The sequence below is a fragment of the Heloderma suspectum genome, chromosome 5 (genome assembly GCF_057233095.1).
Source record: "Heloderma suspectum isolate Gila_16-S chromosome 5, 16-S_ref, whole genome shotgun sequence".
Classification (NCBI taxonomy): Eukaryota; Metazoa; Chordata; class Lepidosauria; order Squamata; family Helodermatidae; genus Heloderma; species Heloderma suspectum.
Genome location: NC_139462.1, coordinates 58,742,686 through 58,758,324, shown reverse-complemented (window position 1 = coordinate 58,758,324; position 15,639 = coordinate 58,742,686). Strand labels below are relative to the sequence as shown.

General features: G+C 43.3%; 1 protein-coding gene and 1 long non-coding RNA gene across 4 annotated transcripts in view; both read left to right on the top strand.

Annotated features, from left to right (window-relative positions):
* ELF2 (E74 like ETS transcription factor 2) overlaps positions 1-15,639 on the top strand; it is a 50,729-nt gene that overhangs the window by 18,127 nt on the left and 16,963 nt on the right. The window contains exon 1 of one of the 3 annotated variants that reach the window (XM_084856075.1): positions 5,411-5,762. The exons of the other annotated variants lie outside the window; for them this stretch is intronic. Coding sequence (XP_084712201.1) covers positions 5,705-5,762 — 58 coding nt within the window. The 5' untranslated portion in view covers positions 5,411-5,704. Of the gene's footprint in view, positions 1-5,410; positions 5,763-15,639 lie in introns of those variants that run through there. 3 annotated transcript variants of the gene reach the window in all.
* LOC146343904 (uncharacterized) lies at positions 267-4,591 on the top strand. Its single transcript, XR_014792078.1, has 2 exons — positions 267-2,267; positions 2,423-4,591. It is a non-coding gene; the product is annotated as an uncharacterized LOC146343904 (long non-coding RNA).

The window sequence follows — 15,639 nt, the reverse complement described above, 5'->3', positions numbered from 1 at the left end:
TACAATATTATAATAAAGGTGCATTTATTAGCATACTTTCAAAAGGCTTGTTGCTTTTAAGTGTTGACAGTAAATAATTTGTTAGCCATTAAAAAAAATCTTCTTTCAAGGTTTGAGATAAAAACATATATATATATATATATATATATATATATATATGAATGTATTCATATTCATATATATATATGAATATTTTATATTCATATTTGTATCTCCCTTTTAGCTGGCTGAACATAGTGATTCAATACAGTGAAATGTAGCAGGCTGATATTTGAATGAAGGTGGATAACTCTGTGTACCTGTCTAGTTGAAGCTGCCCTTACCCTCCTGTTACACTGCAAGCAGATTTTGCTGCTTGGGGCTTATGTGCAGGGGTGCTTCTAGACAGAAAACTTGTAGTGCTATCAACCAAAAGGCTTTGTGTGGCTTGTCCATCTTTCCCTCCTCAACAGATTTTTTTATGGTCAGGAAATAAATTGATTGGAGATGTTGTTTGGATCTGCTGGAAAATTCCATGAATGAGGCAAGGTAATTGCACAATTAAAGCCTCGTCTGTAAACACTTCAGGATGGTGTTGGCTTTCAAAGTAGAACTGAGAATCCCAGAAATCTCACTTTTAGAAGTCTTTAGCATTCATAGCTGTTAGTGAATAATTTGAAATAATTGTGGGAAGAGTTGTTTAGAGCAGCCTGCCCCAACCTGTTGCCCTCCAGATGTGATGGATTTCAATGCAAGTATCCCCCAGCCAGCAGGGGGCTTTTTGGGTTATGCTGGGAGTTGAAGTCCAACACATTTGAAGGGGACCAGGTTGGGGAAGGCTGCTTTGGAGGCTCAGAAACCAGAGAACAGTTCAGTGTGGTACAAAACATGCGTTCTGTACCCCTTTCTAACTTCCCATGAATCTGATTTAACTTTTAATCTCCTCTTCATTCCCCTTCCACTACAAATCATAACAAAGAAAATCCAAATTCTGGAAGAAGTAATTAAAATACTTCTGTGGAAAGCGGTATATAAATAAAAGCACAATCCTTTTAAGTGACTACTGAGAACTAAGCCCCACTGAGTTTAATGGGGCTTATTTGCAGGTATGTGGGTATAGGACTGCAACCTTATTATGTTTATAGCAGTGGGTACTTAACTTCCATTATTTGGTTAATTTATTGAATGAAATTGGGGATTCTTTAACAAGAAAATTAAGATATTTGTCTTTATACAAAGCAAGAATTCCAATTTTTGTTAGTATTTTGTGCTCGAGACCAAACTGTTTTTATTTGAACTTTTTTGTAGCTCTCATTGTTAACAAAGATATGCATCTTTTCTGTTTGCCAATTCCTCCTACCCCTACAAAGCTGCTTTGGAGGGATGTGAGACCTTCTAGAATAGTATGGGAGGTGGTATGAGGGGCTCCAGGAGGAAGGGGAAATGGGAGAAAATTGTCTCCCGCTTTCTTCGAGCAGGAACCTTAGCTGGGCCTCAGTCCATTCCGTGAGTGGAAGAGACACGATGGATCCAACCCACTGTAACTTTTCATGACAAGTACATTGCAAGAGGGATACTACATCTTGAATATTTATTGAACTTTCTATACAAGTAACTAATGGAGCAATTATATGGTCTCTGGGAGAGCATCCCAGGGACCATAGGATATGTTGGTAGTCCCCCTCTTGAGGCTGTAGACCCTCCTATGACCTCAGGAGGGGGATTCTGGCATTGGGCTGTTACCTCTCCCCCTTCTTTTTAGGGGGAACAGGAGGGAAAATTGCCTTCATCCTTTCTCCCGCCCTGCCTGACTCTTCCTGGCAGGGCATAGGATAGATGGAGGGCCCTAATCTTGGAGGGCTGAGTCTTCCTTCCTAAAATGAAATCAAGGTAATCTTCAGCTTTTTAGAAAATGTTGCTTAATTAAGCAGATGCTGGATTATGGCTTGTATAGCTTTCCATTTGAGGAGTTTCAGATGGAATACAACTATTTTCCCCCTGACAGATTGTGCCAGAATTAGTACCAATTTGATATTTTCAGGACAATGAGATCAGTGGGGTGATTTCTTTTTAGATACACTGATACCATTAAATATGTTTGTACTTTTCCGTGTTCTTGACATCGCATCAGAAATCCTCCCTGTGGCAGAAGCGAAGACTCCTTTTAATTTTAAAAATATTGTTGCCACAGGGAGGTAGAAGACCTTCATGAAAAATGGAGATCTAAACAGGAGCACCTCCATGATTTACCTCATGTTGAGGGGAAAAAACTGATCCAGAAAATTTCGGTATGTATAACTTTTTTGGAAAATTATACATAACTGAACAATGACTTTTTAAGTAAGTGGTGGGAGAAAGTTGTAGATCTAGAAAAACCCTTCACCCTTTTCATAAAAAGTGGTAACTTATATATTCTAAAATAAGTTTTCTTTCTTTTTTCCAGATTACTACTTATGCTACTATTATGGAAAACAAATCTTATAACCACTTCAAACTTTTATTTGTTAGTTACATTAGCATACATTTAAGGTGTCTTCCTCTGGATTTTTCACCTTGTTAGAAATGTTTTTATATCTTGTGTAAATTATTTGTTGTCTTTGCCTTAAACATTAGATCTGCTTTCAAATCTTGAAGATACAATTGCACTGCAGGTGCTCAATAAATAATTATAAATACCATGTTTACTTTGAACACCTGATAAAACAGCTTTTTTGGCAGGTATATAGAATATGATAATATACATGTTTATAACTTTTTAAAAACTTGCTTCACCATTATAACTGCTAAATCCACCCCCACCCCCACCCCCACCCCCACCCCCACCCCCACCCCCAGGCAGTAACCCATACTCACAGATAAGGAAGTTAGTAAGGGACCTAGTCCTCATTAAACAGGTATACTCATGAACTATACTTGTTGTGTTGACTTTAGCCATGATCTAAAGGACTACATAATTAGATTAGAGCAGCAGTCATTCTCTCTTTCCATCTGCCCATCTGCAGATTTGCAACACCACATTAGAAGCTGCTTTTAAAGACAGCTGTGGAATTTCAAAAGCACCTTGCTTCTTGTGTGTGTGCTTGGAAGAGGAGTAGTAGAAAGCCCAGGCAAGTCCTTGTGCCTATTCGTTGCCAGTTCTTAGTCTGGTGTAGGGGGAGAGAATCTTGAGATCCTCATAGTAATTTCTATTCTTATCCAGCTGATTTAATTGCTGAACTAAACACAGTTCACCAGGAGAACTTTGAAAACAGATACCCCATGTGGAATTTAGCCACTGTTTAATTTTCTAGGGGTGCAATCCCATGCAAGTTTGCTGGGGAATGCTGGGAGTTCTAGGACTTTTTCTGTCTAAACATGAATAGGATTGCACCCAAAACATACATGTAGATTTTGTATATTTGAAATACATTTCTGACACACATAATTGAAGCATTACTTAGACGTTCAACATGGTGCATATCTTGTTAGTCAAATCCTACTGGCTGGTGTCATGTAAGACCGACAGAGGAACTTTGTTGATTCTTGTAGTTGACTGTGGCATTGAACCAATTGGAGGCTGTATTAAATAAATACAATGCTGTGTGTGTTTATGGATATTGCATCCCGTACTTCTGGTTTAACCCTACTAAGTGAGAGCAGGCAATAGTACTGAAAGCTACAGTGTGGAGATATTTTTACAGCCTATGCATGTTTACTCTGAAATTAAGTCCCACTGAATTCTGTATGACTTTCAGGTAAATGTTCTTGCATTTGCAGCCTTCACCTACTGTTGGGCTCTAATTGTTGGTGAAATTGAACAGTGATTTTAGTAATGCTCAACCTGTATCCTCCATGAATTTCTTGATGAATGGTGACCATTCATCATACTAGATCAACTGAACCTCTAATTTGGATGTAATTTGCCAATAGTGCAGGACCATAGTCCAAAAATTAACTTCTGGTTAGCAGCTGCATATTACAGGTGCAAGTTGTATATGCGGAGACGTTTGTAAATCACCTGCATGAAATCCATTCCAATGGAGTTGGTAAGACTCACTGACATCATTGTGACTACGAGCAGTACTCAACATGGGAGAAAAAAAGTGGGGTATAATCTGCCTGAAAATAAGTAGGATGGCATCCCACCCCACTTTGAGCACTGCTTATGAGTAAATTTTCATCTTGTAGTGAAAATTCCAAAAGATGTCTGATAAATATTCCCATATTCACTTTCAGTATGAATATGCAACTTTACTCATGCAATTTTACTAACAATTACTCTCATTGGTAGGACTTCCTCCTGTCCCCTGTGGGTGTATGGGAGGGGGGCCTTGCAGGTGTTTTGTAAACATCCATATGCTTCTGACTGCTACCTGCATTGTGCAACTGGTAAGCTCCTCCACTGGAAGTAACAAATGCAAGGAACGCTAAGTGCCTTCATGCCATACTTGTGAGATACAACCATAATGCTGAACTAGATGGATGGACCTTGGATTTGTGTGAAAAAGTCAAGCCTTTGGTTCTTAACAGCTGACCAGCAGAACTGCTGTGGAACAAGTAAATCTAGTACACTAGAAGCACATGGAACTGTGTTGAACTTAAAAGTTATGAAGATAAAATTACTTTTCCTCCAGTTTGTCCTGTGAACTGATATCTATCCACTGCAATGATAGATCTTAATCTGTGCGCCTCTGTGGAGAGACATCATTGATGGGCTGAGATCTCTATCTCTGTTAGCTTTCCTTATCCTAGTGTAGTCGAGACTGTGGGACTCACTGAGACAAAGATATGCGTATCAATGCTGCTGTGTGTAATAACATTTCTACATAACGTGGTTGGGATTAGGACAGTAGTTGTTTAGTTCCCATGGCAAGGTATTTTAGGCAGCAATCAGTCAGGCTCCTTGCATGAAAGTCGTTGGTGTCCTCGCCCGAGCTTCGCTTCTAGAACTTCTTTCAAGCGGCACTTTCAGAACTTCACAACGAACTGGCCAAGATCGCGCTTCTGGTCGATGCTCACTAAAGGCACTCCGTTACTCAAATGGCACCTTCTAAAGAAATACGTTTCAGTAGGAGCGGGATCCGCAGATGGCAACGAGTTTTCAGTAGCTGTGACGACGAGGCTGCACCCCACACCGAAGCAAGAATGAAAAGCAGGTCCGGCGATGCTGTGGATTCTTCAGCCGCGGGTGCCTTTTTTTGTATCCTCACCTGAGCCGCCGTTTGGCTTCAGGGAAGAAGAGAGAAAGAAAGAAGGGGAAGCGAGTAGCAGCGGCTTTTCTTCCCTCCAGCTGGACGGCCTCAAACAGGAAAATGAGACGCCGGGAAGCCTCTGGATCCCCTTCCCCAGCCTCGCCCGCTGCCGCTCGCCTTCCGAGCTCTGTAGAATGGAAGGGAAGGAAGGAGGGAGGGCGCGAGCGAGCGTCCGCCCGGCACTTCCTGTCTGCGAGGCTAGCGGCGGAAGGATCGCGTGCGCCCCGCTCGAGGAGGAAGCGCTTCTTCGCCGTCGCTGCTGCTGCACGAGCAGGCGGGAGCAGCCGCGCGTAGCCCTTTGCGTGGCTGGCCGGGCGCGGGAACGAGCGTGCAGAGGAAGACCCGGCCGAGCTGCGTTGGCTCTTGTGTGCTTGCGGAAGCGCCCGTACGTGCGCGCGCTGACGAGCGGGGGCCCGCGCCTGCGCGCGCCCGAGCGCAAGGGAGCCCCTGCGGGTCAATGCGAAGCCGCCGCTACTCGCTCCAGCGGCATAAACATGGCGACTTCCCTGCATGAGGGGCCCACGAATCAGCTCGATCTGCTCATCCGCGCCGGTAAGCGGCGACGCGAGATGGCGGAGGTGGTCGGGAAAAGAGAAGGGAAAGCCGAGGGCGGGCTAGGCGGAGGGAGGTGCGCGCGCTGCTCCCTCGCTCTTCCCGGGGGCGGCACTGGCGCTGGGCTGGAGTAATGGAGGGAGGACGAATCCAGGAAGTGATCACCTTGGCGTGCTGTGCGCGTTGGCAACCTGGCCGCGCTGCGCCCGTGGAGAGCGAGCAGCGGCTCTGAGCTGCAGCCTTCGTGCGGTGCGGCGTGCGTGTTTTGTGCGTGCGCCGTTGGTGGAGCGTGTGTGCCACGGCCGCTCCTCCCTTTGGAGCCAGAACCAGGAAGAGAGTGGCGATTGTTGTGCCCGCCCGCCAGCCACGCCACGCTACGCTGTCTGAGGAGCGGAAAGGCGGCTTCCTTTTAGCGCCCTTTGGGCAAAAGCCCCTTTCCTTTCTCCTCCGAGGAGTCCTTGGGCTGAGGTGCCTCTGGCGGGTGGAGGGACTTCAGTGGTTCACGTCCTCCTCTTCTAGCGGCGCTTCTTGCCCTCTAAACTTTGTTTGGGGCTGGGGAGGATACTGAGGATACTGCACAGACTGAGGGCAGAGGAAGTAAAGGGGGGAGAGGTAGTGGTGCACTGAGCCAGGGGCTGTTCCGGGGGCGAACAGCGTGTGCCGTCCGCAGCGAGGATATCGAGTCCATTTTCCCCCGTCTCCCCCCCCCCCCGGTCCATATAGCGGAAGCGCAGAGCTCCCTCAGGAACCCCAGTGCGCGGGGCGGGGGAGTGACGGCCGCCGCCGGCCAATCAACTGTCAAGGATGTTCGAAATCTGGACGCTACGCTCTTCATTGGGCGGGGCTAGGCTCTTTCAGGCCAATAGGAGTGAGGAAGAGATTGAGTGGCAGCTCCCTGTGGCGCTGACAGTGCAAGCACGGAATTGGAGGGAAGAGGAAGGATTGTAAATACGGAAGCGAGGGCGGGGCTGGTGTGAGAGAAGGTGGGGGATTTGCAGAGTGTGTGATAGCTTTCATAAATGTCCTGTGTGGAGCAGTGATCTCCTTCCTGTAGTGTCCATGCCTCGTATATTGATATTGATGTCGTTGCACACCTGATACCAGCGCATTCCTGCTTTTTACTTACCGTTCAATATCTAAAGACTGAGTTTTAGTAACTGCTATTCTGCTATTTTCTCTTATCCGTTACAGCCTTTTAAAAAGCTTTCTTACCCTCATGTTTTCTATGGCTGCATTCCCACATTCCCACTATTGTGCATTGCTTTCCTTGCCCACAAATTTACTTTTGTTCAAACACTGGTAGTACAGATCCTTTGTATTCATAATAAGCATGTGATGAACAGGTCCATCAGTGACATGAATGGCCTTCCTTTAATGCTGAATTAAGTTTAGAATATCTAGTAAGATGTCAGTGGTTACTTTTTTATTTGGAAAAATAGAAAAGTTTTGTTATTTCAGCATAAGACTCAATTATTTGAACACTGAGGTTGCATGCACCTTCCTTGCCTATATTGCTTTATTTATCAATTTCAGTGGGATAGAATTGCAGTTAAAAGGATTGAAGTGTGGCTGAGTTCCAAGGATGAATAGATTTTTATTTGGAAGGGCTGTTGTTTCCCTCCCTCTCTTCCAGCTCCTTCTCTCTTGGTATATTTTGCTTTACTCAGGAGGTGCTTCCTGTGAAATAGCGTGGATATGCCAGTCTCCCTTTTCATGTTGGTTGATAGGTGTTGACACATTTCTCCCAGCATCACTCTACTTTGGTAAGGTTTTGCATCATCTCTATCTGGGAGACTTGAAAACGCCCCATTGGTCTGTGCTTCTGGTCTCTTGGAGAACTCAATCTCAGTAACTTCAGTCTAACAAATCACTGCAAAACCTGCTGGAACGTAGTCACCTTTCTAGTTGCCCTTGTGTCAGTCTTTTCCATGTTGGCGAGCCTTCTTTACAACGGGTGCTTGGGGACAATTTGGGGACATATGATACAGCAACCATTCTGAAAAATAAACAGGTCTGGTCAGTGCCTAGATGGGGAGCCTGAGTGGGTATTTTGTGTGGTGCTTCCTTGAGTTCAATGGAAGAAAGGGTAGGATATACATGTAATACATTTTTAAAAACAAAAATTAGATAATTTCTGTACTGATTTGTCACATACTGCAAAACAGAATATCTTAAGCAGCAATCCTATATCAACCCATGACTAAGACCCATTGCAATCAATGGGGCTTCTGAGAAGAGAGCCACAAGAATTTCGTTGATATGAGAATGTGGAAATTGAACTTGGAGAAAGTGCATCTTACTAGGCAAATTGGAAGGGGGAAATTGGGGAAGGAGGCCCAAATCCTCTGAGGTAAATTTCCTCCTCCTGATCCTCACTGCTTAAAAATAATTAGAGAGGAAATGGGCTCTGAGGATGTGATGTGCATGTTCCAAGCCAAATTATTTCTTTACTTTAGGCCCAAGGTGGAAGAGAAGTATGTGGCAAGCTTCTTTCAGCATGTCTAACTCTTAGCCCCAGCTGGCTGAAGGCTTGTACCTGTGCACTGTTCTCTGCTGTCAAGGGTTCCCTGGCAGAAAGAGGGCACTGTGCATACACAGCCCTCATCCCTGCCATTTTCTGGAATTGGGGAGAGGGTAAACCCCCTTCCCAGTATTTTCCCCCTCAAAGTTAGGTCTTTATACTGTCTCCTGCCCCCCCCCCCCCAATTTAGGGTTGAAGTGCATTTATATACAGCATACCCAATTATAGGGAGTATTATATAAATATAATGGGTTAAATTCCTGTTATTTTTACTTTACTTGCTGCTGCTGTGAACTTTTCTAGCTATTGGCTTGAATTACTGTGATGCTGCAGAATGGCTATAAATATTCTGACTGCTAAGGGAAAAGGATAAAGTGTACAGAATGATGCAGTTTCTGTGAAGGAAGTAATAGGTAACTTTAGTGGAGAAAAACTTACACATGGTCTAGATATAGAAGTACCAGTGTACTGTTATGATAGAAGAGAAGAAAGGGTGTCTGAAAGGAAGTGGGTAGAGGGGAGAAGGTGGAACCACAGGGAAACAGTGAAGGGAAAGGTGGAAGAAAGGAGGCAAGGAGTTGAGGAAATGAGGGTCCATGAAGAAAGATAACCTGGGGGAGGACTTTACACAGGAAAAGGAAGACCTACATTTCTTGGGGGAACTATATGATAAGCATGGCTGGAGGGCAGCTGTGTGCTAGGGGACAAAGATCAGTCCTGGGGGAGGTAGCAGTAGAGCTAAATTTCCTATATTGATTTGAAATCCTATATACTGTTAGGGAGGTAGTGGGCTTTCCCATACTGGTGGCATTCAAGGTGAAGCTGGACAGCCATCTGTCAGGGATCCTTTGACTTAGATTCCTGCATTGAGGAGGGGTTGGACTCGATAGTCGTATAAGCCCCTTCCAACCCTACTATTCTATGATTCTATGAAAGAAGCAGCCAAATGTTTGGCTGAAGGGCTGTAATCCTCATTAATTTGGTTTAATTGTTATCTACCTACTTTCTAAACCTATGTGATTCTTAGGAATTTGAAGCTCTGGCTACAAAAGCTGTGGAGTTGTTTTCTCTATCAAACTCTTTTCACCATCGAAAAGAGTTTGTATGTCAGGCTTTTGGGAGGAGCAAATAATATTACATCAAACTCCAAACTTCCTCTCTGTTCAAATCTGTAGCTCCAAAAATGCACCTAGTATAATGATATAGTATGGGCTAGATAACACTGCATGACAAATGACGTCTTATGCTACCTATACCAAAATGCCCAAGAGTACACACAATTTTCATTGAGAATCACAGGCAGTTATCTAAGAGCACAAACCTAACCTCATGCAAAAAGGCCAGGAATTAGACAAAACTGCACTCAAGCGCTAGCTGGAAAATTTCATGTCTGGGGCAAGATTTCAGTCAAGGGCTTTTTGCACTATACCTGCTTTCCTGACCCAGGTTCTTTTCCTGCTGTTTACTGAATTGCTTGGTTTGTCCTCCTGTATATGCCAATAACCTTGTCGATCACAAGCTGAATATGAGCCAACAATGTGATGTGGCTGCAAAAAAGGCAAATGCTATTTTGGGCTGCATTAATAGAAGCATAGCTTCCAAATCCCGGGAAGTACTAGTTCCCCTCTACTCAGCACTGGTTAGGCCTCATCTGGAGTACTGTGTCCAGTTCTGGGCACCACACTTTAAGACGGATGCAGACAAACTGGAGAGGGTTCAGAGGAGGGCAACAAAGATGATCAGGGGACTGGAAACAAAGCCCTATGAAGAGAGACTGAAAGAACTGGGCATGTTTAGCCTTGAGAAGAGAAGACTGAGGGGAGATATGATAGCACTCTTCAAGGACTTGAAAGGTTGTCACAGAGAGGAAGGCCAGGACCTCTTCTTGATCATCCCAGAGTGCAGGACACAGAATAATGGGCTCAAGTTACAGGAAGCCAGATTCCGGCTGAACATCAGGAAAAACTTCCTGACTGTAAGAGCAATACAACAATGGAACCAATTACCTGGGGAGGTGGTGGGCTCTCCCACACTGGAGGCCTTCAAGACGAGGCTGGACAGCCATCTGTCAGGGATGCTCTGACTTGGATTCCTGCATTGAGCAGGGGGTTGGACTCGATGGCCTTGTAGGCCCCTTCCAACCCTACTGTTCTATGATTCTATGACTACTATTCTATGAACCTTAAATGTAGGGTTTTTTTTGTTTTTTTTTACGGTATGGGGCTGTATGTTGACTGTGGCCGGGTTTGGAGCTGAGGAAAGGGACGTGTATGGTAGCATCTACCAGGAGCAGATTTTAAACTGCTATTGCCTGGTTCCTCACGTAGCACCTTTGACCTTGAGCTACTGCATCAGATCAGAGTTTCTTTGTATTGCTCTGGCCTGCTTGTTTTCAGTGACCGTGCCTCATTCTATGTTCAGAATTTCCTACTTCTAGATAGTTATTAGTATAATGTAGATGCCCATGCATATGAGTTGTGAATTGTACAGAAATATTGCTTTCGGACAGGTGTTAGAGCTGGTAATAAGGAATGGTGCCATCTGCTGGGGAGCAGGATTTGAACATGACTCCTGCCTCCTACTGCAGTATTCACTGAGCTAGACCATGGGGCTAATTGTCACAGAAGGAACAGCTGCTCTTCTTTATCCCTGCATCTGACTAGTTATGGTTGTGGGGAATGATGAGGAATGGGCTGAGCAAATTATAGTCATATACTTGTGACACTGCTGTGCAGTAACTAGTGCTGTGTACACTAGCTAGACACACTGTCCATGGATGATGTGGTGTCATGATTAGTAGGGAAATTATGCAGTTGCTGTGGACTCAGAAGGATTTCTCCCTTTGCACTTACTGATTTCAAAGTTATTCATAGGATGTCATAATTGGATACTGCCCACCTTTTGGTAGTTTATGTTAGTGTGTGGTGACTGTCTAGGCAAGACAATAAGATTAGGCTGTAAATGTACCAAAGTGACATTGTGTTCACTCTTTCTACTTTCTGAGACACTGGAGTCATGTATAACAGGGCTATGAATGCTCAAGAGTTCAGTGGAATCAATCAAATCACAGCTCTTATTCAAATTAAGCCTTCAAGTTAAGTTTTAAAATTGTGCTATTTCAGCTGCAGTATGGTAAAAGGAAAAGCTATTATAATCAGACGCTACTGGTTCTGTACTATGTTGTGCAATATTTGTATTATGCCAGAAATGGTAGCAAAGGGGATAAAGGCAGGGAATTTTTATATATCTGCTTTTCAATGGGGCATCTGTGGGTCCAATTAGGCCTGTGCTTCCTTGCCCTTGTTCTTCAAATGTGCCAGTGCCCTTGTGTGTTTTCTGCTATTAGTTCTAATTGTAATGTTTGAATACTGCACATTTCTGGGTAGATACTAAAATATGGTCACTGCATCTGAACAAACATGGCAGAATTCATGGGATCACCAATTTGATCATATGACAGCTATACTGTGCAGATGTGTATATTGTACATTATAATTGGGGTGCATAGCATGCTAGGTTTGGGGAGCAACCAGCAAGATGACAGTGCCAGGGTGACCCGAGGGCAGAAGTAGGGGAGAAGAACAGTGACTCTGGCCTATCCAGCAATTGAATGTGATAATACTGCTGTATTTTACAGGATTTTGTTAGAAATTTAGCTTTATCCATGCTTAAATGAAATTGTGGAACAATTTTTGTTCAGCTAAAATGAACATTATTGCATACTTGAAATACTGGCAGCACTGTATTGTGCTGAAGTTCAGCTCTGCTGGGTGGTAGTGGTTGAGTCTCGGGAGCAATCCTATGGCTGCTAGTCAGCGGCTAGGTGGCCATAAGATATCTGATTTTCCAGGTGCCGACCTCGGAGCCCATGCTCTGAGGTCGGTTCCCAGCGAACCAACCTTCCCCACCTTCCGTGCTGCCTTGGAGGCAGCGCAGAACAGCTCCGTGCCCCACGCTCTGAAGAGGAGCACGGAGCAGCCAAAACGGGGCATTCCGGGGCGGGGAAGGTGGAAATGCCGGTACGACACATCCTATGTGTTGTCTGGCAGCCTCCTCCCCCGCAGCTAGACAGAAGAAATTGGCTGTCCAGCCAGAAATGCAGGGCAGGAGAAGCGCGGAGGGAATGATCTCCATGCTTCTCCTGCCCTGCATTGGATAGGCAGTCACTTCCGAGTTTGGAGATGGCTGCCTATCCCCATAGGATTGTGCCCTTAGGAAAAAACACGTTTTTAATAGTCTCCACTCACCTTAAAATGCATAAAATCTCTTTAAAATGTTTTTTGGGCTTTGAGTTTGTGGTGCTTGTCACATCAAAAGAATGTCTTCTGAATAATTCCCATCTTATTTTAGAAAATGTAATTGAAATTAAAAAAAAAACAAGCTTACTCATTGGTTTCAGACAATTAGTCTGTATTCTCTCAACTCTTTCAAGTTTGTACACTCAACTGTGATACTCAGTTACTAATTCTATAGAACATGTTGCTGCCACAGAAAGTGAGGACAGTGAGGTATTAGATTGTGTTTGACAAGTAATTCAGAATTCTTAGTTCATTGCTAGGGAACCTTTAATGCTTAAATTGTGAGAGCTAGTGTAGCATTGTAGCTAAGACCCGAGTGGGAAGTACTTTGTTAAAATTTTGTCTGCCATAAACTCACTTGTTGGCCTTATTTATTTATTAATTACAATTATTCGTGTCCCACCTTTCAGGATAAAAATCCTGAAGGTGGCTTACAAGTAAGACAATACATGAATAAAAACCACTATAAACAATATTTAAAATAATAACTCATAAGGATAGTTGGCAAGCCATTTTCTTTTAGCCTTGGTCTCCCATTGTCAATTGAGGAATAATATTGGCCTATCTCATAAGGTTTGTATGGATAATTGTCAAAGAACTGCACATATAGTATTTCAATTTAAAAGCATTCTAGAACTGTTTGGTATTATTACTGAATACTTCATAAGGGCTCTTAATTAAATTTCAAATTCTTTTTAATGTTGGCTTTCTTTATTGTTACTTCTTGGTGATGATATAAATTGAGATGGAGGCTGAATAAGGCATGCTGGTTTGGGCTGGTTGTTTTGTTTAGGTAGCACATTGCTGGTGTGGGGAATTTTAAAGTGAACTTATTGGGGTTGGATCCAGATTAAGTTAGTTGAATTTGTTTCCTATTGAAATCAATTAACTTGGTCATAAGTATAATCCATGTATTGTGAATGTGTGGGGGAGTAGGGAATTTGAATTTCTGGTGTTGTAAGGTTGGCTGTGAGTATAGTGTAATTGTAAATATCCAGGCTTTTTGCCCCAAATAAAGCATTTCTGAACTGAATAATACATCTTTGCAATAATTAGCTAGATATATAGCACCTTGAATATTATAATGGCAACTAAAATTTCTGTCCAGTTTGGATCAGTATGGCTAAATTAAGTCAAATGCCAGTTACATGGCCAATGTAAGAGACTGGTTATTAGGCTGACCAAATGTTTGTAATAATTTAGAGCTGAGCTGAAATGCCCTTCTTCTTTTGCTGCGCCATTTGTGGATGGAAAAATGGGTGTAACCATTTTGGCCAATTTTGTGGGAGGATTTGAGGATTGGGGGGTTAAACTTGCTGCCGTCCAGAGCTCCTGGCGATCACCGTCTTTTCTTTCCAGGAGTAATGTGACAGGATGATGTAGCATTGCTCTGCCAGAGCTTCTGGGAAAAAATAGTCCCTCTCATCCCATAGCACTGCTCTGTGGGTCTTTTGTGAAAGAAAAATGGCAGCTTCTAGAAGAAACTCTGGGCAGCAGCAAGTTTAGCCCCCCTCCCCTTTCATAACTCTGAAATTCAAGCTGAACATTCCCCATGGAGAACCTCTGACTCAGCCCTAAAAGAATGTTGTCTCTTGAAAATGAGTAGTTGCTACAAACTTTCTGGAACATTTTAATGGCTGCATTTAGATGATCAAATCTTGGCTTAATAAGCTGTGATGTGGATGAGCTTCATGTACCCACATGCAGCCACTATACTCCACCCTTCATGTAACCAGGAAAACAAGCCACTTAACTACAGTTTTCCGTTATGGATGAACCAGGAAACCATGTTTAATGGCTTCCAAACAAGCCAGGATATGAAGACATGTTTTAAAGTTGGCTTAATATCCTGGCTTGTTTGAAAGCCATTAACCATAGTTTCCCAGTTCAGATGTAATGGGAAATAAACTGGGGGCCTGGCTTGCTTATGCAAAGGGAGGAATGAAATGGGTGCAAGATGCTCAATCATATCTTTGCTTATTAAGCCAAGATTTGATCATTTGAATGCAACCACTGTCTTAATCAGTATTTTGAAGTGCAAATGCTGAAGGTAGTGAATAGCTACTAAGGGAATGGTTGTTTATAACTGCAGACATCCTACTGCAAGCTCAGACTGTAGCATGGGTGAGAGGCCTGAACTATAGGAGAGAGGGATATTGCTGTGTTCCACACTGCTGCTGGAAGGTGTGAAGTAACTTGTAAAAAAAATGATACGGTTTAAGGAGGTGTAGACATTAACTGCAAGGACAGAATGAGGTAATAGGAGGGTTGTTTTGTCAGATACTCAGTCTTTAATGTTGTTGGTGTGCACTGACCACAAGATTTGGTTCAGATCCTAGTTTGGCGATTTGGAAAGCAGCCGAATTGGGCTTGGACTGATTCAGAGGCAACCTGCTTCAACTCAGGTTTGAATCTCAACATTTTCATGCCTCTCATTATCATTGGCAATCAACAGACAGCTATAACTTTTTTCTTTTTGTCAGAATTAAATGAAATATGTGGTAACAATAGTTCTTTATGAGAGGATTGTACTTGCCAAATTTCTGACAAATAGGCGCAGGGGGTTTAAATTGTGATTAACAAAAAACACAGAACTGCCAATAACTTTTCTATTTCTCAGCAGACTTGGATGAAATTTGCAGGGATAGTTGCTCCATTTGAGGAGATCAAACCTACCAAATTTTAGATGGATAGGTGCAGGGAGCTTTGTGCAAGAGTTTGGGGTGCGTGTCTTCCAATGTGGAGGGGAGCAGGGAGGAAGTGATTCACTTGAGTTTTTTTTGCCATTTGTATGAAAATGGCATTTGTTGTAGAGGTGTCCCTAGGTAAGAAACCAGCAACATTTCACAAGGATCAGTGCAAGGGAAACAGTTTAAGACTTGTTTGGTTTTTGGTCAGTTGGCACCAAAGTCTTTTAACATTCCTGCTCCTGAGAGAGATCTAGTAAAGGATACTGAACACGGGATCAGTCCTGAGATATATTACTTTAGCATCTCTCTTCCAAAGCACTGCCGTTGAAGAGCCCGAGTAAAACCATTCACAGTGATTGGAAACTTGA